This window comes from Sylvia atricapilla, chromosome 2 (assembly GCF_009819655.1).
Source record: "Sylvia atricapilla isolate bSylAtr1 chromosome 2, bSylAtr1.pri, whole genome shotgun sequence".
Lineage (NCBI taxonomy): Eukaryota > Metazoa > Chordata > Aves > Passeriformes > Sylviidae > Sylvia > Sylvia atricapilla.
This window is the reverse complement of record NC_089141.1, coordinates 25,380,665-25,401,984: the sequence shown is the minus strand read 5'-3', so window position 1 is coordinate 25,401,984 and position 21,320 is coordinate 25,380,665. Positions and strand designations below refer to the sequence as shown.

The 21,320-nt window shown below is 42.1% G+C and overlaps 1 protein-coding gene across 4 annotated transcripts in view; it reads right to left on the bottom strand.

The window, feature by feature from the left end:
- Positions 1-21,320, bottom strand: part of TSPAN9 (tetraspanin 9) — a 168,966-nt gene that overhangs the window by 101,155 nt on the left and 46,491 nt on the right. The window contains exons 1-2 of one of the 4 annotated variants that reach the window (XM_066341058.1): positions 14,958-15,006; positions 14,199-14,276 (exon numbers count right to left, since the gene is read on the bottom strand). The exons of 1 other annotated variant lie outside the window; for it this stretch is intronic. In XM_066341058.1, the coding sequence (XP_066197155.1) occupies positions 14,199-14,235 (37 nt within the window). In that variant the 5' untranslated portion in view covers positions 14,236-14,276; positions 14,958-15,006. Of the gene's footprint in view, positions 1-14,128; positions 14,415-14,957; positions 15,007-21,320 lie in introns of those variants that run through there. 2 more of the 4 variants (XM_066341059.1, XM_066341057.1) reach the window with 2 other exon arrangements.

Sequence of the window (21,320 nt, the reverse complement as noted above, 5' to 3'; positions counted from 1 at the left end):
CCTCCTACCTAAGACTCACTGGAAGTGGCAGACTGAATGCCTTACTGGAGCGTCATCACCTCAGACATCTGTGAGTTATCAAAAGGCTGTTTTCCAGCAGCATTTCTAAGCAAAACGTAACCCCAGGTCCCACCTTCAGGTCAAAGAGGCACAGCTCTCAGAGAGGAGTCACACCACCAAATGAATGAAGTACTTGCCCAGAGCCAATGGCCTCCACAGATGAAGCTGGCATCAGAGAGGGCTGGCCTCAAGTCACAGTACCAGGTTCCCCTCTGCTGGGCCCCCAGTGTGACCCTGGGCAGAAATGTCTGGAAACAAGGGTGAGGTCTAGTCCCTACAGCCATTCAGACCTCAGTCTACTCCTGGCCCTCCCTGACCACAGTCTCTTAACTGTGACACCAAGCCACATTGCCTAACAATTCTCAGTGCATACATCCTTTTATCTTTGAAGGCAGATGTTTCTGAATTCATAAGAAACAGTTTTCTAGTAATTCAAGGTAACTGGAATGTGCTTTCACTGCCATTAACAGCACTTCTCACGTTCTGATCAAAGCACTGCAGAACAGCCACATTCCAGCCTGCTGATTTGGGCTGGATTCATTTCTATGGCTTTCAACCAGCTTCCACAACATCTAGCCTGAGCAAAGTCCACAGACTCCTTCCTTGTCTCGAAGCTCTTTAAATTTACAAAAATAATCATATTTGACCATCTGCATCTGCCCTGCCAATAAAGCTTATTTATCTTTACAATAAAGTTTCCAGCATGTTGTGTGGTAACACTGTAGGATGTGGTCAACTTCAACATTTAAAATAGGATGTGCCTGTAACGTAGCAGTCATGCAATTCATGCTTTTTGCTTTGCCAACAACAGAGTCAGATTTAAATCCCAAGAGGAGGCAGATATTTTAGCCACCCTACTCATCTCACAAGAACGAGGCTAAATGGTTCTCATCTATTCTGCATGAGATACAAGAAAGGGTGTAATAATGAAAACAAGGTAACCCTCTTACTATAATCCGGCAGGTTTATGTAACGGTGCTGCTGTTCATGAGCTTTGTGATCGCTGTCAGCTCTTGTTACGAGGCAGTGAGAGATTTTAAATGACAAAGGAGCAAAGAAAAGGGGGGGAAAAAGCAGTTTGACATGACCCTGCCTGTCAAGTCATAAAAAGCTATCCAGCAGTTCAATTCCCTGACTTACAGTAGGAGCGACTAAACTTTTTACAGTATATTCATTAACAAGCTTTTGTAAAGGCAGAAGTAAAATGGGAAAATATACTTTTTAATGACCTTATCTGTATTACGGAGGACTCATTTACACTTGGAGGGAATGCTGTGTGCTAGCTGCAATACCAGGCATTCAGAGCCTAATATGGGGTATAAAGAATGGTGCAAGCATGTTTGACTCTTTCCCAAAAGCCAAGCCCACATTCACATCATTTTGAAAAAGTTTAATTGTACCATCAGTGTCTCTCAGAGATGAGAAAACCAAGATAGATACCCTTGATCAGCAGTCAGAAACGAAGAGCGTTCCAAAAATTCCTAATAGAGGCATCTGAAAGGCAGGGGGAAAAAAAGGCATCTTTTGTAGGGGAAAACTATTTGTGTCATTCAATCTGCTCTGATCTACTTAGGTGTGTCACAAGTATGCAGTAGCTATTGTATGAAATATCAATTGGCCTTTAGAAGCTGCACTTCATAAATTCATCACAGGCAGATATTTTCCATTTACAAATTAATTGGGATGCTGGCATTTTATTTCAGAAGGAACCAACGTGATGTTTCACTCTCTGCTCTGCAAACTGGTTCAGGGGAACCTATCAAAAATACATGGCCATAAACGTTTAGCAAATGGTGTGCATCCAGATGGAGTTTTAAACAACATGAATGAAACTAAAGACTTGCAAAATGCAGTATCATGTAAGCGTGATAGTTTGGGTCCAAATATGCCTTGTAGGAGTCACATTTGATGCCCATAGCAAGAATATGTATACGATCTTTCTCTCTTCTCTCCTAAATGTCCAAGTCCAGAGTAATTTTAAATCTAAACTAATGTGCTAAAAAAGGCTTTCCAGACTTCTCTTCAGGAGAGCAACTTAATAGTAAATCTACAATAATAAAATCCATTGATAATGTTTTGTTTCGTTTTGTTTTAACTCTACAGTGCCCATGTCTGTAAAACAGACACATGCAGGTGTGGACATCAACGTCCCCAAAATGAAAAATTCCTGGATTTTATCCAGCTGATGGGTTCTCCTTCTGTGTTATTTTTCTCATATTTCATTTCTTATCTTTCACTTGTCCCTTTCGAGCCAAACATTTCCTCAGATGTAACAGAAATTCTCTCAAGCCAAACACTTTTCAGAAGAGTTTTATAAACTCATCATCCTATCCCATATCTGAAATACAACTTCTCTAAACTGACCATACCTCACTCCTCTCCTCCCCCACTTCTGTGCCAATGGTTTTATTACAGGCCTGTCTTGTCTAATACTTAGTGTTTCTATTCCAACAGCATGGAAGCTGTTATATTAAACGTTTATCAGTAATGGGGTTACTCCCTCCTACAAGCTGAAGCGAAGTAATTTGGCAGATACAATCATGAGAAGATTCTGAAGGTTTATCACTTCCAGAAGAAACATAGTACCTAAAATACACAAGATTCCAACCAAACCTGACTGCACGAACTGCACTCGGAAATCTTATGTTTCTTGTATTCCAAGGATTGCTAAATTAAGTTCCCTGTGCTTCTTTTAAGTCAACTTGAATGCTTTCTGTCTCATACACTGAAAACTAAGTTTTGAAACTGTAATACAGTAAATTAAAAAAAAAAAAAAGAGAATAAAAAAACTCTTCTCACTCCCTGAGAAGTGTACCACTGGAAATGAGGTTGAAAGGAAACAAAAAGCAACAAAACCTTAATCAACAGAATTAGGACTTAGGGATCTCTGAACATACAAAGGGAACAAAGCTGATTAGTTGCAAGGTGCAGTTTCTCTTTACAGGTTATATTTTTCCAAACAGAATGACAGTTTGCACCTGTCCTGCAATTAAATGCCAGGCTTATGTATTATGCTGAAAATAAAATAAAAAAAAAGACTAAGAAAGTGTCTTGATCATTTCAAAGTTCAGTGCCTCCCAAAGAGCTATTCTACAGCACTTTTAGCACCTTTTACACAGGTATCTCACTTTTGTCCTTACCTACTCCATCTGCTGTGTTTGTCTCTATCAAATATCGATGGTATCTGAGTCTAAAAGACTACATCAATACCAAGCCGTAGGCTGGAAGCGAGGAGTGGGGAATAATTAATTCTTCCATAAAAATTGTTCCCTAACAAATTGTTCCCAGTCACTAGAGCCTTCAAAATGTCTATCACAGAACTATCTTCATGCATTTTAAGCATCCTTCATACTAAGGATCCAGTTATTTTCATTTTAATATAAAGAACAAATGCTCAGAATCCAAATAATCCGAAACGGATTTCTACATTGTCCTGAATTCTCAAGCACTGAAAAGAAAACCCTCAGACTACTGAAGGCCTGACACGGTAGAATGCTACAAAGTTCTGTCAACCAGATTCCCTCTCAGATTTCACAGGCCGGTCACCAGTAGCTCTTATGCGTAATCTGTAAAACACATTTTTAAAGCAACCAGGGACCCTTCGAAATGAAAAAACAGATACACATTTTTGACACACATCTCTCAATACTGGGAAAACGTAAGGCACTGACTTCTTTTATAGAAGGGAAAAGATACGTGCTTAGGGACAGAATTCCAAATTAAGATACCCTCAAGTGATGCTATACGCTGTTTTGAAATAAAACTTCCACCTCATAAAATGTTAATATTAGGGCTTTAGGCAGACATTTAAGGTCAGGACAGATGTGCTGCCTAACACGTAAAAGACTCTCACTTTCCAGAAGGCCAATAAATGCCTTTCAGTAACTAAAAAGCAGTTACAGAAGATGGTGGTAGTTTGTTCACAAGTGTGAATGTTGGCAAGTCAAGCAATAGAAAGAAGTTGCTCAGGGGAGAATTTGACCTGGATATAAGTGGAAAAAAAATCAGTGGGAGAACAATTAAACACTGAAACAGACTGCTTAGAGATTTCCCTTACTGGAAATATTCAAGACTTAACTTGACAGGGGCCTGCCTAACTTAGCTTGAACTGGGGTCCTGCTTTCATTAGAAAGTTGGACCATGTGCTCTCCAGCATCTCCTTTCATCCTAACTTTGCTGAGATTCTAACAGTTTGTTCTAAGATCTGAAACTCAGGCTGTGAAAGACTGACACTGAACTTTTTGGAGTAGCATTGACTTGAACTACAGTTGCATGCCCTGAAAAACTGGCAAACTGAAATTTCTATCCGACTGATGAGGAGGGGAAAAAAGAGATGCCTCTTCTCAGTAGCTAGATTTGACAAATCAGGAACATCCTCATCCTATCAATTGAGTATCTGCAGATTATAAAGCCTGTCTGATCTGTTTGACTTAATTTGATAGTTAGCCCTTCTAATCTGTTAACTACTATCTTCTTTAACAAAAGAAACAACACAACAACTTCCAGTCTTTCCTTTCATCATGCCCTGCCTTTTTTTTTTTTTTTTTTTTTTTTTTCCCCTACTGGAGTGTGAATTCCATACAAGAGTGCATTTGTCAGAATGAAGGAACTTCCCCAATGAAAGGAATGCAATTCATTTGCAAAAAGCAGGGATTAGTAATCATTTAAAAGCAATCCATCTGCCTTTAGAGATGTACAGGCTGCACAGACGAAGGGCTAGTTTAATCTCTTCAAGAGTAAATTTCTGAAAGATCCCAAATTAAATTATTTACATGGGAGAAGCAAGCTTGATCCTTGAGCACAGAGATGGTGGAGTTTCTTTTGCTGTTGCCACTATGTCACTGACAGCAGAAAGCTATTTAAAGACAGTGACCTGACAAGCTGGTGCAGTTTTGGATACATCTATCTAAACTCAAAAAGAAAAAAAAAAAAAAAAAAAAAAAAGGCAAAATGGTGCTACATCTGGCCATATAACCCAATAATTGCTTTATTGTTAGAGCTTTTAACAGTTGTGGACAGTCTCGCCATGGGGCTGTGCCCCCCTAGATGTTTCATTCTGCATCAGACATACATGGTGCATTATTTTCCTCAGGATTTTTTGAAGGAGTATTAGTCATATTGTTTGTAACCTTTTTGAAATGAACTGCTGTAATGGCAAACATTAGCATATGGAAACATTTCCTTGCAGTGTTTTGCTTCCTTTGCTGTGCTATATCACAAGGAGCATAATATATGAAAAAGCCAAACAAATATGGTTTGGATTCTTGGGTGCTAATAATGCTAAAGAGTAATTTTGATGGAACTGCTGAAAGAGCTAAAATATTTTTAACTTCCCTACTTCCAGTACTCATGTGACTATAAAACACAATTAATTTTGATGATGAAGAGTCCTAGGCACATGCTTCCAAAGTGTTGTACATTCCTTTCATTCTTACAGAATCTGAAGGATTTATATACCCTGAAATGATTTATCTTTTTGAGACTCATCTGGGTAGCCACGCAGGTTGACAACAGGGTTTCTTCCCCCAGCAAGTGACCATATTCTATGTTAAAGTAGCACTGTCTGCTTTAACTCCAAGGAAAAAATCTTGCTACAGTCCGAAATACCCAGGATATCATTCCCATGGATTTAAAAAGTAATAAGCAATTCTACTGCTCCTAACAGGATCAGATGTCCTTGAGATTTTTAGAAGTGTTATTTCAGCGTGTCTCTACAGCTAAGCAGACACATAAGGCTGCTACAAGAGTAAGTGGATGAACAGACAGAACATTTGATGAATCTTCTTTTTAAGCTCCAAAAGAAATAGGGACACTGACAAACTTGAGTCATTTAGGGGTCAATTCTAGTTTATCCAGGTGGCCTCTCTGTCACCACACCTTAAAAAAAAATTCCCCCTCTTCCCTATAAATGAAGTTGCAACATGGCAACAGTAACAGATCCTGGCAACTCTCCATTATCCAAATCATGTAACTTACTCTCACTCTGGATTTCTAAGGAAGTAAGATTTATGCATCCAGACTGTCTTCAGTGAAACCCGAGGGAAGCGAGCAGGCAGGGTGCTGTACGAGCCCTGGAAACCCAAGCCAAGGCTCAGCAGCATGTGTTTGGAGTATCAATAGCAGCAAGGCAGAGCAGTGTGCGAGGCTGACCCGGAGCCTGCACGAAGAGTGGGCACACACACGGCAGGGTTCACATTCTGTGCACTGTGCCCTCACCCTGCACAGCCCTGCCACCAGGGCAGAGGGGACATCTTGCAGCCTGGGCAGGGTGGAAGGTGAGGAAAGGAGAGGTCTGCAATGAGCTCAACCATCCGAAAGAAAATCAGAACTCATTCATTCCGCTCTGGGCAGAATTTTAAACAGCGACAGACAGAACTGGAGCTGGGCAGTCACACCTTCAGCTCCGACAGTGTGTGGAGTAGCCTCAAGCACTCATCGCAACAGCAGCACAAAGTGAATTCTGCTGTGGACTCTGCCCTTCAAGCCCCATGACCTGGGCGGGGGCTTTAAAGTGGCCCTGCACAGAGGCAGGAGCAAGGCTGAGTGCCCTGTCTGAAAGGGGTTCTAGGACCACAGCTGCCAGTTTCAGCACCACAGACTGGCCTCTCTTCTCAATACTTCTCTCCCCACTTTGGTTTAGGATTTAGGCTCCACACAGCAGACACCCTCCTGATTTAACAGTTTTCCAACTTTAATCTCATTTTATTTTCTCTTTATGTGTCTAAACTCATCGCCCCCTTATTTTTCTGCTCTGAGGCTAACAATTCCCAGTTTGTTTTCAAAGCTCATTAAGAGAATTTTCTCTCTCCCTCTGTCATATCATTAACAGAAATGTTACACAACTCCAGTCCAACTCCCAACCTACATAACCATTGCACTACTGCTGATAATCAGCTCCTGTTTATCTTTCACCCAACTTTTTCTTCCTACCCAAGTGAATTTCAATTAATCTTCATGTTAGAAAGTAAACATATACCTACTTCCCTCTTGATTCCCTAAAATCATTAATTTCACAGTTCTATCAAAAAAAGCAATTACATTGTCTGGCAAGATTTATCCTTTATGAACTCATGTTGTTATTGCTTACAATTCTGTCACCCTGCAGACTCTGAGTTTGCATCCTCTTTTAATATCAGGCCCATTATTTTACCAGTGGTTATACTTTCAGGACAGTAATTGCTATGAAAAACCTTGGCTTTCTTTTGAAGGTCAACATTATAGTTTCCAGTCCTCACTCCTACTAACATTTCATTTTAGCTACCATCTCACAAAAACAATAATCACACAATAGTGGCAGCAGCAAGAAGGCTCACCAAACACAAACTACTTAAACTGAGGGGTAAGAAAGAGGGGAAAAAAAATCAACCTTTTTTTTTTTTTTTTTTACATACTCCCTTCATCATTCATTAACATTAAACGAAATTTTAACAGACAGCCTTCTGCTACAATAAAACATTCAGGGATTCTGTTTGGACTTGCAGAATGATGCAGGGTAAAGGGGACCCCTTGAGATCACCCAGTCCAACCCCATGGTCAAAGCAGAGCAAGCTTCAAAGCTGTATCATATTACTTAAGACCTTGTCCAGCAGAATTTGGAGAACTTCCAAGGTTGGTGATTCCACAGCTTCCTAGAGCAACCTCTTCTCACAGCAGCACCCCCAGGAAAAACTTTTTTCCTCACCTCCATTTGGGACTTACAGAGGCACCAGTCATGACCACTGCAGTCCTCCTGTCCTCCCTAAGGATTTCTGAGAAGAACCTGACTGTCTTCTCCACCACACTCCCTAAGTAAAGTAAGGCTATGAAAATCAGCCTGTTCTTCAGGCTACATCAGTCCAGCTACCTACATCTTGTAAACAGTATGTGCTCCAGATCCTTCGGAATCTTGTAGCCCTTCACTGCATTTGCTTGCCAGCATCAACCTGGTACTGAGAAGACCAGCCCTGGGTACAACCTGGTGTGGCCTCATGAGCACTGAGCATCAGGAAACAGAGATAATCCCTTCCTCATTGCTATTGTAAGGCATCTGACTGCATTTGCACAATTTCAGTTTTCCAGGTTTTCTCACAATGGTAACTTTTGACTGTCCTTGTACTCCATGCAGAGGATTTCTAATTGCACTGAAAATCCAGCCTTTCCATTGATGCATTCACTGAAGCTGGTGTTTAATAAACCAAATTACAGAATTTGCACTTGATCTCTACAAGCCTGTGTATGCTTTTAACCAGTTCTCTGCCATCAACCAAACAGGCCAGGTAAGAGAAGACAGATAGGAGTTCAGACCTGGAATTTCCTAGAAATGCAAGTACCAGCAATGGGACAAAAACCAATAGTATAAGGTGCAAACAGCGTTGTTATGCCTGAGGAAAAGCAGCACAAGAAGGTGAAAAGAACAGGGCAGACAGCAGCATGCAGCTGTAGCAGTCCAGTCAGTTCAGAAGGTTCATATTTTACTAAGCCAGGAAGTAGTAAAAATACAAAGAACTGGAACATCTTCTCATACGTGTCCTTAAAGCCCAGCAAGATAAAGCTTTACCTTGGTTGACCTCTTAAACATTTTCTGTGCTGCTGTTCATATTAGATTGGGAAAGAGATTTCTCCATACTGGCCATATCACAAGAACTGTGGAAGGCAGAAGACAAATGAGTGAAGATGGTCTGGTTTTTTCTGGTTTCTTTACGCTCTTTCACAAACCAAGAAAAAACAAGGTTAATGCTCTCCTGATACACAGCACAGACCAACGGCTCCAGTGGCAACAAAAAATAATAAATAAAGGGCCAGTGCTGGCCAGGAGACCATAAAGGGATGTGCATTGTACAGATTTTTTGCTTTTCAATTTTAGTTCAGGGATTTGTCTTAAGATGTATCTATTAGTCTCTGCTTTCCATTCTGCTTTAATAGTGATGTCCTGGTGAACACAGAATAGTTCTGTTATAGTTTAGGAGTAACATGGACTAATTTTACTCCCAGGATATTTATTGCATTCATCTAGTGGCTGAATAGAGAAGCTGAAAAAACAAACAGTAAGAAAATAGGATAGCTTAAAACAATGTCTCTTTGCAAACATCTGAGGGCTATTACAAAACAAAGGTCTATTTGCTACACATATTAGAAGTTAAAGAAGTTTTTCTCTTGCCATAGGCCAGGTGGTTGGAGCACAGTGTCTTGGGAAGCTGGGCAGAATGCCGGTTCTGGCTCCAGGAGAAACAGAAATACAGAGTCTGATAGCTGAGAGGGGAGTTCTTTGAGACCAAGGAGCAAAGAAAGTGGTATCTAGTCCTGTGACTATCTCATAAAAAAAAAGTATACCCTAATGTAGTTTTGATTTTCTTCCCTTGGGATACTTTCTTGGAAAAGGGCTCAGGCACTAAGGAACATCTGCAAATACTTCAAAAACATTTCCAGCACGGTTACACAATACAAGAAGTGCATTTCTGTGGCCAGCAACACACTGAGTTTTTATTTTGGAAGAACTGTGCAAAGAACGTTTCTGTGCCAAACTTCACATGGTGTGTGATCCATTGTTTTATATTCCAGCTTCACAGTTCAGGATCACCAGGTGAGTCACAATGTAAGTGGATGACACAAAATCCTATTTTCAGATGAATACACTTTTATTACTTCTCAGCATTTGTAACAGCATTCTGCATGCTCACCAGAACCAGCTGTGTACTTCCCTGCAGCCTGCATTCATAATTAGATTAGCCAAGCCATTCCATTAGGATGGAGTTCAGGCTTCCATCCTAGAGTTCAGGCATCCTGTGTCCTGGAAAAGTTTAGTGGGGACACACCAAAGCTCTTATTCAACAGCAGGATGTCAGAGATGGAGAAAGGCAAATGAGAAGTGCCAAAAGAAGACCAAGATGCAGCTAGCAGCCTAGTCCCAGTTGCTAGCAGTGGCAGACCTCTAAGAATATTTTACTAATACTCATCCCTGTAAAAGATACCAAATTATTTTGGAAGTTCTTTGTTGGCAAATGTCTAACACCAAAAAAAAAACAAACCCACAGATGCCAAATCAACCCCATTTTCACCCCTCCTCCCATCAACAATATTTAAATCTCAGATTTCCAGCTATTCAGCTAGAAAGAATAACTAGAACTTGCTAAGAGCTGCCAAATCTGATAGCCCCATGAAGGCAAAGGAATACAGGTTCATGTCTCCCACACCCAGGCAGTAGCAAGGCCATGCACATATTCCAAAGGCATACAAATACTTAAACAGAATATCACAGAATCGCAGAATTGTTGAGGTTGAAAAAGACCCTGAAGATCATCGAGTCTAACCATTAACCTGCCACTGCCAAGTTCACCACTAAACTATGTCCCTAAGTGCCACATCTACATATCTTTTAGTTACCTTCAGGGATGGTGACTCAACCACTTTCCTGGGCAGTCTGTTCCCATGCTTGACAACCTTTCCAATGAAGAAATTTTTCCTAAAATCCAATCTAAAACCCCACCAGGTGCAACTTCACATAGATATAGACACTAGGCTTGATCCTGTGCTGCTCGCTGGCTGATCAGGAAGAAAGCTCATCAGAGTGAAATTTGTGCTATTTGCACACATACACAACATGGATCCCTCAGAATGCTTGGTCTGTCCAGTATCAGCGCCCTGGTTTCCACTGTTGCTGACATGGGTGATAACCCATGAGGCCTGCAAAACCCTTCCTGTGGTTTGTGCCATGATCCCTAGCCATGGCTCGACTTGCTGGCACTTAGACTCAATGCACCCACAGGGAAAAGGGAGGACCTCACCCACAGAAACAGTCAGAAACAGAATAAGAATATAAGATGAACTCCAGTGATTAGACACAGAGCATGGCCAGGGAATGGAGTGGATTTCAGTCAGAAGGAACCTTTGGCAATCACCTAATCCAACTGCCTGACCTCTTCAGGGCAGACCAAAAGTTAAAGCATGCTATTAAGGTCATGGTCCAAATGCCCCTTAAACACTGAGAGGCTTAGGATATCAACCCCCTCTTGAGGAAGCCTGTTCCAGTGTCTGACCACCCTCTTGGGGAAGAAATGCTTCCTGATGTCAAGTCTAAACCTCCTCTAATGCAGCTTTGAAACATTCCCCCTAGTACTATCACAGGATGCCAGGGAGTCTGGGATCAGCACCTCCCTCTCCATTTCCCTTCCTCAGGGAGCTGCGAAGAGCAAGGCTGAGCAACCTCTCTGCCTCTCCTTTCTCCAAACTGGACAAACCCAGAGCCCCCAGCCACTCCTCCCAGGACACACCTTCCAGCCCTTCCACCAGCTTTGTTTCCCTCCTCTGCACACATCCAAAGACCTTCCCACCCCTCTGAAGTGGTGGTGCCCAGCGCTGTCCCGGCACTCCGGGTGAGCCGCAGCAGCGCCGGGCACAGCGGATGATCCCTGCTCTGCTCTGCCCGGCTGTGCTGCCGTGCTGGATCCCCCGGGACACGGTCTGTGCCCTCTGGGCTGCCCGGGCACACCCTGCTGACTGTCACTGAGCTGCTGCCACCAGCACCCCCAGGGCCCTCCCTGCAGGGCGCTCCCCAGACACTCCTGTCACGGTTTGTACTTGTGCCTGCAGTTACTCCATCCCAGGGCAGCATCTGGCACTTGTTCCTGAGAAATTTCATGCCGGGGAGGATTGCAAATGAACTGAACGGCCTCTCATGTTGACTCATCTTGACAGTTTTTTTTACACCCACACCATAGGCTGACCCTTCTCCTGTCACAGTCTGGGAGAAGTCAGGTCTTTGGGTCTTTGCACTGCTTTGGGTTGGTTGGGTTCTCTCACCTTCTGCACCTTTATGTTTATGACCCTTTTATCACATAACCTAACAGTACCCTCTGAAATTGGGCATGAATCCAAGGCTGCACTATGGTTAACCAGTGCACTTCTCCCACAGAATCAATCAAGGGAAACAGGGGCAGGGCTTACATGTTACTATGTACATCCTGCAACTTCATAAAACCAATCTAAGTCTTTTGTTAAACACAGACTTTAAAATTTAGAACTTGCTCATAAAAATTCATATTGTGTCCTACACAGAAGTTACGGTGTGTGTATATATATACACATATACATTACATATAAATTAATACTGTTAGATATGAATGAAAGTATTTTGCTGTCTGCTGCCAGCAGGGACACTAAAGAAATAAATGTACAACCCCAGAGTTATTTTTTCCAGTGATTTGTTCCTTATGAGATATATTTTGGAGCTATGTATTCTTCAGTGAGGCACTGCTTTATCAACACACTTTCCCATGCTTTTAGAAAGACTTGCTACAAAGTTTCAAAAACCAAGTCAAATCGAGTATTTTCAATTCCTCCCTTCCTGGTGAGATTTTTTCTTTGGCGGTGGGGATTGCACTTCACACAATGACAAAATGGTTTGGGTTGGAAGAGACATTAAAGATCATCTAGTTTCACCCCCTGTCACGGGCAGGGACACCTTGCACTAGACCAGGCTGCTCAAAGCCCCATCCAACCTGGCCTTGAACAATTCTAGGGATGGGGCTTCCACAGCTTCTCTGGGCAACTTATGCCAGTGCCTAATCATCCTCACAGTAAAGAATATCTTCTTTATATCTAATCTAAACCTACCTTCCTGTATTACCTTGGAAAAGAAAGAGAGAGGGGGAAGTGACCTCCTACACATTAAGAGCAACATGAAAGAGAATTGGGTTTGCCCTGCAAGAGAAAAGGCCTAAGGCAAAGGAAGAACCACTTTGGAGATCAGTGACAAACACAGTGAACTGAAGAGCAGAGCAACTGGAGGAGACTTAGCTCAGGGTGGCACCTTCAAGAACAAGAAACACTAAGACTGAGTGAATTAGAGATTGTGGGTGGAGGATTGACCATTTCTCAACATAATCAGGGTAGACTGGAGAAAATTCTAGAATCTTAAAATGAAGATACCACTCTGTACCAGCTTTCAAGCAAAGAGGACCCACATACCAAGCCTGTGGAGAACAAGGTGTCTCTGTCCTGTCCTGTACATAGCTATTTATTCCACATCTTATACCCGCAGTCTCTTTCTAGGTTGCAGTGTTTTGGCAACTTAAAGCTATTGTAAATCTAAAGTCCTGATCTCCTCTGGTCTCCTCACTCCCTGCAGCATCCTACCCTTCCCAGGTGTTGGTATTTGTATCTTTTCAATGAGACCCTTCAAGAAACTGAGTTGACCACAAATTATTCCCTGTGAAAAAACACACCAGGGCAGCTCCAGACGGTACTTTCCCACAAAGGAAAGCACACTCGGGGGAAAAAGGGCTGGATCACAGCAATCCCAATTTGAGGTCAGTTTCAAAAGCTGTGCAACCACAACCTAAATGTGTCCATTCTGGGAGATGCACCTCCTGGATATTTTTGTGCAGCATGACACTGCCTATTACCCCTCCCATTTCACGGGTAGCAAAGAGATATCAAGTAAATTGCCGGAGCTCTCACAGGAAACTGGCAGGAGCAGGAAGCTGAATTTAGGTTTGTAAAGATTCATGTAGAGCCTCATCCAACAACTGGACCCTGTCACTTGAAGCTGTCCCTGCAGCAAAGAGATGGAATGCTAAGAGACAAAGGAAGTGCTATTTTAAAGACTGGAAGCAGATACCCATATGAGAAAAGTGACTTTCCCGAAGTCATTTGTAGCTGTTGACAGAACCACAGGCAAAAATGAACTCAAAACTACAGAAATTTGTGTTTACAAGGCAGTCCTTGCCTAATATATAGAATCCTGAAATAGAGAGCAACCTTTTATCAAAAATATTAACACTTTAAGTTTCTTTATTTTTCTGATGAGGAAGAAAGCAGCAGCTCAACAGACAAGTGATGATTATTAGAACACATTCTGAACAATATTTCAGTTTTGCTGCTCAGGCCTTGAGAAGACATCTTTTGGCAAAATCATAAGCAGAACTTGCTGAGTAATTTCCTCTTAAGGGCATAGAGAATAAAGTGATTATAAGTGCTTGTGCATTAAGTCACTCGCATAAGGTACTTGGGGTTTTTCTATATCTGTATCTAATAAGAAAAAGATGGTTTATGTTATTTAGTTTAAATAAAAATAATAATACAGTGAAGTTACCTCACAACCAACAGACTCTCTGAACTTCCACCCCTTAGAACCCTAGCAGCTTTTCCATTCTCCCCGTCACCTTTCTCAGCTTCTGATGATTCCCGTGCTGCTCCCATCTATGGTAGTGGAGACAGCGCTTCACCAGAGGCCTTAGATGCTAAAGGGTATAAGGAAGCAGGTTATGCAAAAAGTATCTATTTCCAGCACAGGAATGCGGCCTGTAACTATCCCATGACAGGGAGCTCAGCTCAAATAGAAAGTGTAAGCCCAAGCAATATCAAAGCACCAGGAGCACTGCATCCTGAGATAGCAGTGGGAAACCGGGGCAGTGGGGGTGGGGAGGAAGGGGACAGAATGAACAAGCACTTTCGTCTAAAAGAGGAAAGGAAACACTAAGGCAGGTCCTGAAATTTTATAAGGGAGTCTGGTAGGCACCTCACAGCCTTAGACTGAAAGGCACAGCATATAAAATATCAGAAAAAAAGGTCATAGAGAAACCTAATTTTTAAAAAATAGCTACAGTGGAGAATGCCCATTAATTTTTCAAGATAGAAGAGCAAATACCAGTAAGGCTCCTGGTTTAGCCTCAGATTCTAAAGAGATCTCAGAGCTGAACAGCCTTACTTCCAGTATGCAAAGGCAGTCAGCACTCTACAGCTCTTTCACAAAGAGAACTTATCTCAATATACATTGACAGGAGTTACAGATTCTGAGGTGATCACATTTTAAAAAACCTATTCCTACATGTAGCCCTCCTGCAAAACTGTCCTAGGGTGACTTTATGATACTAGTATCCCCAATTATCTGTTCTGTTTATGTGGAATATTATGTTCTGTACCTTTAAGACTGGTTCCAAGAGCGAAGCAGGGACAAAGAGAAGTGCCGAGTTTGTTTTCAGAAACTGCACTCCTCCGCATTCTGCTCCTGGACGGTGCTGCCCGCAGTAAGGACAGACAGCAGGACAGAGAGCCCCTTTGCTTTTAGCTAGATGAGTTTTTAGTTTTTAGTTAGATGGTTTTTAACTAGCTGAGGCAGAGAAGTTCCCTGGAGTGGCTTCTTCCTTTTCCTTGGAGCTGTTTAAACCTGGTTTGGACTGAAAACCCAGAAAAACACCCAGAGCTCACACCTGCAGCCCACTGGGTCCCAGGACAGCATTTTCCAGCACCAGAGGGACTGATAAGAGACTGGGAGAGATGAGCTACACCCACAGCAAGGACTTTCTCAATGTTGCTATATCTCTTCAGAATGGGGAGAGGTTTTGTTGCTTAATATTTTTCATTTTTTTTGTGCTTGTGGACACTTCGCTTGTTGAATAAAGAGTTTTTCCCACTTTTGTCTAAGGAAACTTTTTTCTCGGATGAGTTTGGGGAGGGGCTGTTTGGGTTTGCTTTTTGGAGGGAGCCCATTCAGAGGCTTCCTCTCAAACTTGCCCTAAACCAGGACAAAAACTAAACTGAAGCAGAACAAACCTTGAGTAGTCAAGTTTTGAAGGTCACATCCTTGAATGAGTTATGAACATTCAGGCTGTACATGCATCATAGGAACACTGACTGATATATCCTCATCCCAGTTCTCCCACTCTATTGACAACAGAATTGCAGCTTTCCATTTCCACTTGCAGAAAATGTGAATCATGCTGCCCATGTAAGGACCTGTTGTTCTCATCATTTGATATGATCTTTCACATTTGAAGCCTAGAGAACTCAGTTGTGACCAGAACAGGACGTTATAACGTTAATTAATAACTTTCACTTTCTCCATATACTCTTGCTCATGTGCGTGCAAGAACACAAGTCCAGGTGAACACTACCATGAAAAATGGAAAGTATTTAAGGAAATAAGTCACAGTTAGAGGTTGCTTCCTTTATGGAAGGCCCTAATCATTTAACACTTGACAATACAGGTGCTGCAAGACAGGAGGCCAGGAACAGTGCTCTGAATGTCAAGCCAGTCAATTCCTGTCCTTGAAATCCAGCATGATCCTTGCATTTACCACAGAGGGGTTTTTTTGCAATGAATAGCAAAATTCCTCACATAGCCATGTTCCTACTAATCACATTCCTTGGATCTTAGTTGTTTTTCTTCAGACCAAGGTTGCTCTGCCAGCAGAATGGCCATGCACTTAAAATTACAGTGAGACCTGCACCATGAGCACAGGCTGTTATTTAACACAAAGTGTCCTGAAAAAATACAGGGTCTAAAACTGGGCAGCCAGAAACGAAAAGCTTTCTGCACTTCACTGTGTCCAACTCCCATGCATTATAATGGAGAAATGGCAACCCTTCACTTTCCCTCAACCAGGTGCTCTGAAAAATTAAGTCCTAAAATTTTATGAAGCACTCCAATATCATCAGAGTAATGTCACTGCAGGCTGTCTTCAGAGCAGTGTTTGAGCAGCATGCATTAATTGCAGCTGAACAATGAGGAGAAAGCAAAATAGGTGCTCCTTGGCTGTACAGTGCAGCACACTCCCCTTGAAGACAATGGAATGGCAAGTTAAGGAACTGGAAAAGTGGCTTCACACTGAATCCACATAAGGCAATCGACCAGTCATGCACCTTAATCCCACTGTTCCCTTAACTTTCAGGGCATCAGACTCACAGCCAAGCAAAGCTCAATCACTCACTTAGTACACCCATCCCTCCAAAAGCAGTATCAACACATACAGACATCTGCTCAGCAGGAAGCTGTACCCCAGTTCCAGCTCTGCCAGATGCTTCATGCCACAGCCACAGCTGGGAAACAGAAGAGATGGCCTGTAACTGCTACCCAAGAGACCAGCAGAGGAAAAAAAAAAAAAACCTCTCACAGTTCTGTGGGAAACATTTCATGTCTGTCAGACCTCACAATAACTGCAGCAACACCTATTCACTGTCCAGGGCTGTGCTCTCCATCTAAGCAGTTTGCACAATACATGTTCCCAAAGGCCTCCATGGCTGGAGGCTGTGCACCTATCTCAGGCAGCCTGTGCCGAGGCTGTCTTTTCCCTGGTGTCACAGCAGCTACTGCAAGCTCCCTTTGCTTTTAGCTTCTTATCAGCGCTAAAATTTGGCAGACTCAGCATTACTTTTTCTTTTCTACTTAGTAAGTAAACCCAGTATAGTTTATTGTTATTACTATATTTGCTTTTAACACCTTGTTATATGAAAACAAAATTGTAGTGTTTATACAAAGTCTATTTGTAATCCATTACAGTCCTCTCTGAAACACACACAGTTATTTTTGGGCCAAGTAAGTCCAAAGGAATTTAGTCTCCTGGGTCTCTTTCTGCATCAGCACCTCTGCTGACACTGCAAATAGGTACCAGGCAGCAAAACTGCATTTCTCCTCTACAGTGAGTCTCTACTCTCTAAGTCCTGGTTGGGAGGGAGCTCATTTCTCACAGCCCACCAGAAAGTTATCAGCTGGCAACAGCTTTCAGACCTTATCACCTGGGCTGAGTGCAAATAGTGATGTTTGGGGGCAAACTGTTACAGATTATTATTACATACATGTCATCTGTCCTCCTGGAATTTTTTCCCTTGAACACTGTGGAAGGATGGGTTTAAGGGGAAGGTCAAAAGGCAAGCTGATCTGCTCTACAACTTGAAGGGTTTAAGAGCAACTCAGAGCATCTTTAAGGTTCTGTGTGTGGAATCTTCTCTTGGGCAGGGATGACTCAAAGAGGCTCTTTCAACCACCATGATTCAGCATTGCTCATAATCAGCATTACTTCCACATCTATTTTATCACAGCAGTCTCTTACTTCAGTACACGGCCAACAAGATCACATGGGATACAGCTGAAGCAAGGTTTAAACACAACAATCTTACCACAAAATACATTAAAATAGAAAGTTGGTTTATCCCATAGGGCCTCATCTAAATGCTCACCAGACTGCTTGCATGAGCAAGGGGTGGGGAGAGGTGGGAGAGACTGAGAGAGACATTCCCTGATGGAGAGACCACCCATCCAGTATTCCCTTTCACAGCTGCTCTTGTGCAGAGGTTCCTTAGGTTTATTTCATGATGACAAAGTTTTGGGTTTACTTCACTTTTTTTTCCCAGAAGACATATAGATGATATTTATGCTTTTAGCTACAGCTTCTTACAAAATGATGTAACAAAAATCTCCCCAACCATCATTTAGATCATGTAACAATGAAAATTAAGTTCCACATTCAGAAACTATACTGACTGTTGCTGAAAAAACCCCACATTGACTCCAAGGATGGGATATCACAGCAATTGTAACTGAGATGGATCAAAGCTGCTTGTCCTTTACGGTCTCCATTTGCAAAGGACTGAACATAACCAGATTACTGGGAACGCAGTACAGCTCAGTGTAGAAGGACATTAATTTTCTTTGCCTGGAAAAGGCTCTTAGCATTTTTCATGCAATTACACCGAAGAACAAGTAAACTCTAGGGCTCAGAGGGAGCAAATGTGAGAAGAAACACAGGAATAAACCTTCAGTGGGACTTGAACTTGGGAAAACAATCCCAGCATGTTCAGAATGAGCAACACCACTTTCACCTCCTCTGATGAAACTTCACACTGCTCAGCTCTATGAAAGCATTTGAAACAGGAGGGAGGAAGGGAATCACAGCAGGATTGAGAGGGAATGTGTATTGCCTCTGATGAATGGCACAATGCCCAGGCAGCTGCTGCACAAATGCCAAAAGTGGGACCTTTGTTGCTTCAGCTGGATCCCTCCTGAAGTTTTGAATTACAGGCAGATACCTCACGTTATGGGATTCTGCTGCAGCACGGTAATGCAGAGACTGCTTGCTTCACGTGTCTTTTCCATTCTGAAACTGAAACCCTAATGGGAAACCAGCCTCTCCAAAAGCCTCACAGAGCAGCTAAAAAGCACATTTCAGCACTTTTACACCAGACCTTGCAGGAGTTAGCATTATCCCGAATTTTTGTTCATCTTTCAACTGCAGAAGGCTGAATGCAGACAGTCACATTTTAAAATCAAAACCCAAAAGCAAAGGTGTGCACAGTAACAAAAGGCAAATGAATAAAATTCTTTGAACAATTTGGCAGGTGGTTGCTGCATTTTAAACAAGAGCCTTGTAATTTTCCACATAGTAGGTAAAAGAATGAGCCACAGAATCACAGCATATCTCAAGTTGGAAGGGATGTATAAGGATCAGCAAGTTCAACACCCTGCTCCTCACAGGACTGCCTAAAACTAGACCCTATGACTAAGAGCTTTGTCCAGATGCTCCTTAACTCTGACAAGTCTGCTGCTGTGACACTTCCCTGGGGAGCCTGTTCCTGTGACTTACCACCTTTCTTAGTGAAGGACCTGTTCCTAACATCCAAGCTGAACTCCCCGGATGTGGTTTTATTTCATTTCATTTTGTTTCATTTCATTTCATTTGTGTCCTGTCACTGGAGACCAGAAAGACAATCAGGATTGCCCCATCCCAGCTGGAGAATGTGGCACCTTCCCTTGCTAAATTTCATATGTTTGCTGATGACTGTCCAGCTCTCCAGGCTATCCAGATCTCTCCGTAAGGTTTCTCTGCTCTTGAGGGTGCCCACAGCTCCTCCTTGTCAGCAAACTTTCTTAAGCTACATTTGATTTCAGTGTCCAGATAATTTATGAAGACATGAAAGAGCACTGGCCCTAAAACCAAGTCATAGGGAACTCTACTGGTGACTGACTGCCAGGCTGATGAAACCCCATTTACCATAACCCCTTGAGCCCCAGCCAACAGCTCTTTGCTCACTATATGTCCTATGAACTTGTCTAGATGTGTGATGAACAGTTTATCCAGAAAGACACTGTGAGAAACAGTACCTAAAGTACCTAAAGCTTTGATAAAATTACAAAAAAGGGGCTTCCTTTGGTCAACTAGGTGAGTGACCTTGTCATAAAAGGAAGTTAAGTTGGTAAACCAGGACTTTCCCCATGTGAAGCCATGCTGGTTATGAACAATGATTGCCTTGTTTCTCAATGTTTTAAGTAAATCAGATAACCAGATATATCTGCAAGTTTAAGGTATATTTTCACCTCAAATGAAATTACTAAAAATTCCAAGTTATGACAATTTCTAAGATCAAAAAATTGCCACGCTATTAGAATATTTTTTATTAGACAGACATGTTCAAGTATTCCAAGTTTGCTGTTAAATAAAGTGTAGAATAGAACTAGTGGGTGATATCACCTTTGACAGCAGCAGTATTTTCTGAGAAGCTACTGTTCTCACTGCAGCTTAAACAACTAGTTCTGTTTCATCACCACCTGTGCTGGTTTTGGCTGGGGTACAGTTAATTTTCTTCACAGTAGCTGGTGTGGGGCTGGTATGGGATTTCTGCTGGAAGTACTGCTGATAACAGAGTTTTCTGTTGTTTTTGTTTAACTGCTAAGTAGTGCTGGCACAGAATTAAGGCTCTTTCTGCTCCTCACTGACCCCAAATCTGAGGAGGCTGTGGGTGCACAAGAAGTTGGAAGGGGACACAGCCAGGACAGCTGACCCCAACTGACCTAAGGAATCTCCCAGGCCATATGGTGTCCGGCTTAGTATGTAGAGCTCAGGGAAGAAGAATGAAGAGGGGAATATTCAGAGTGATGGCATTTGACTTCCCAGGTCACCGTTACTTGTGATAAAGCCTCACTGTCCTGGGAATGGCTGAAGACCTACCTGCCCATGGGAAGTGACTCCTTGTTTTGCTTTGTTTGAGTGCTTAGATTTTGCTTTCCCTATTAAGCTGTCTTTATCTCGACCCATGAGTTTTCTGTCTTTTACACTTCCCATCCTCTTCATCATCCCATGGGGAGGAAGCTGCTGCATGGGACTTAGTTGATGGTTGGAGCTAAACGCCAACACGACCTCACATGAAGCTGTAGTCCAACAAACGGGGAAAAAAAGGTTTCTTCCTAACTAGAAACACCCCAAACCTTGAAACACAGTGAAAAGTTCCATTTTTTTACTTCAATACAGTGACTAACAAATAAACTTCGACATATAACAGATTATTTGCCCGAATGCTAATTTTAAATGCAAAGCATGTTTTTAGAAACATTATTCTTTAAGCCTCCAGCACAATTAATGTGGCCTTATATAACCATATAACAAATTTTTTACAGTTTTAACTCATTTCCAGATTTCAAACCACAGCCGATTTTACATAATCCTAAATTAAATATTACACCAGCTAATAAGTAGTTTTGAGATTTTAACATAATGCAAAATGCATGGAAATTG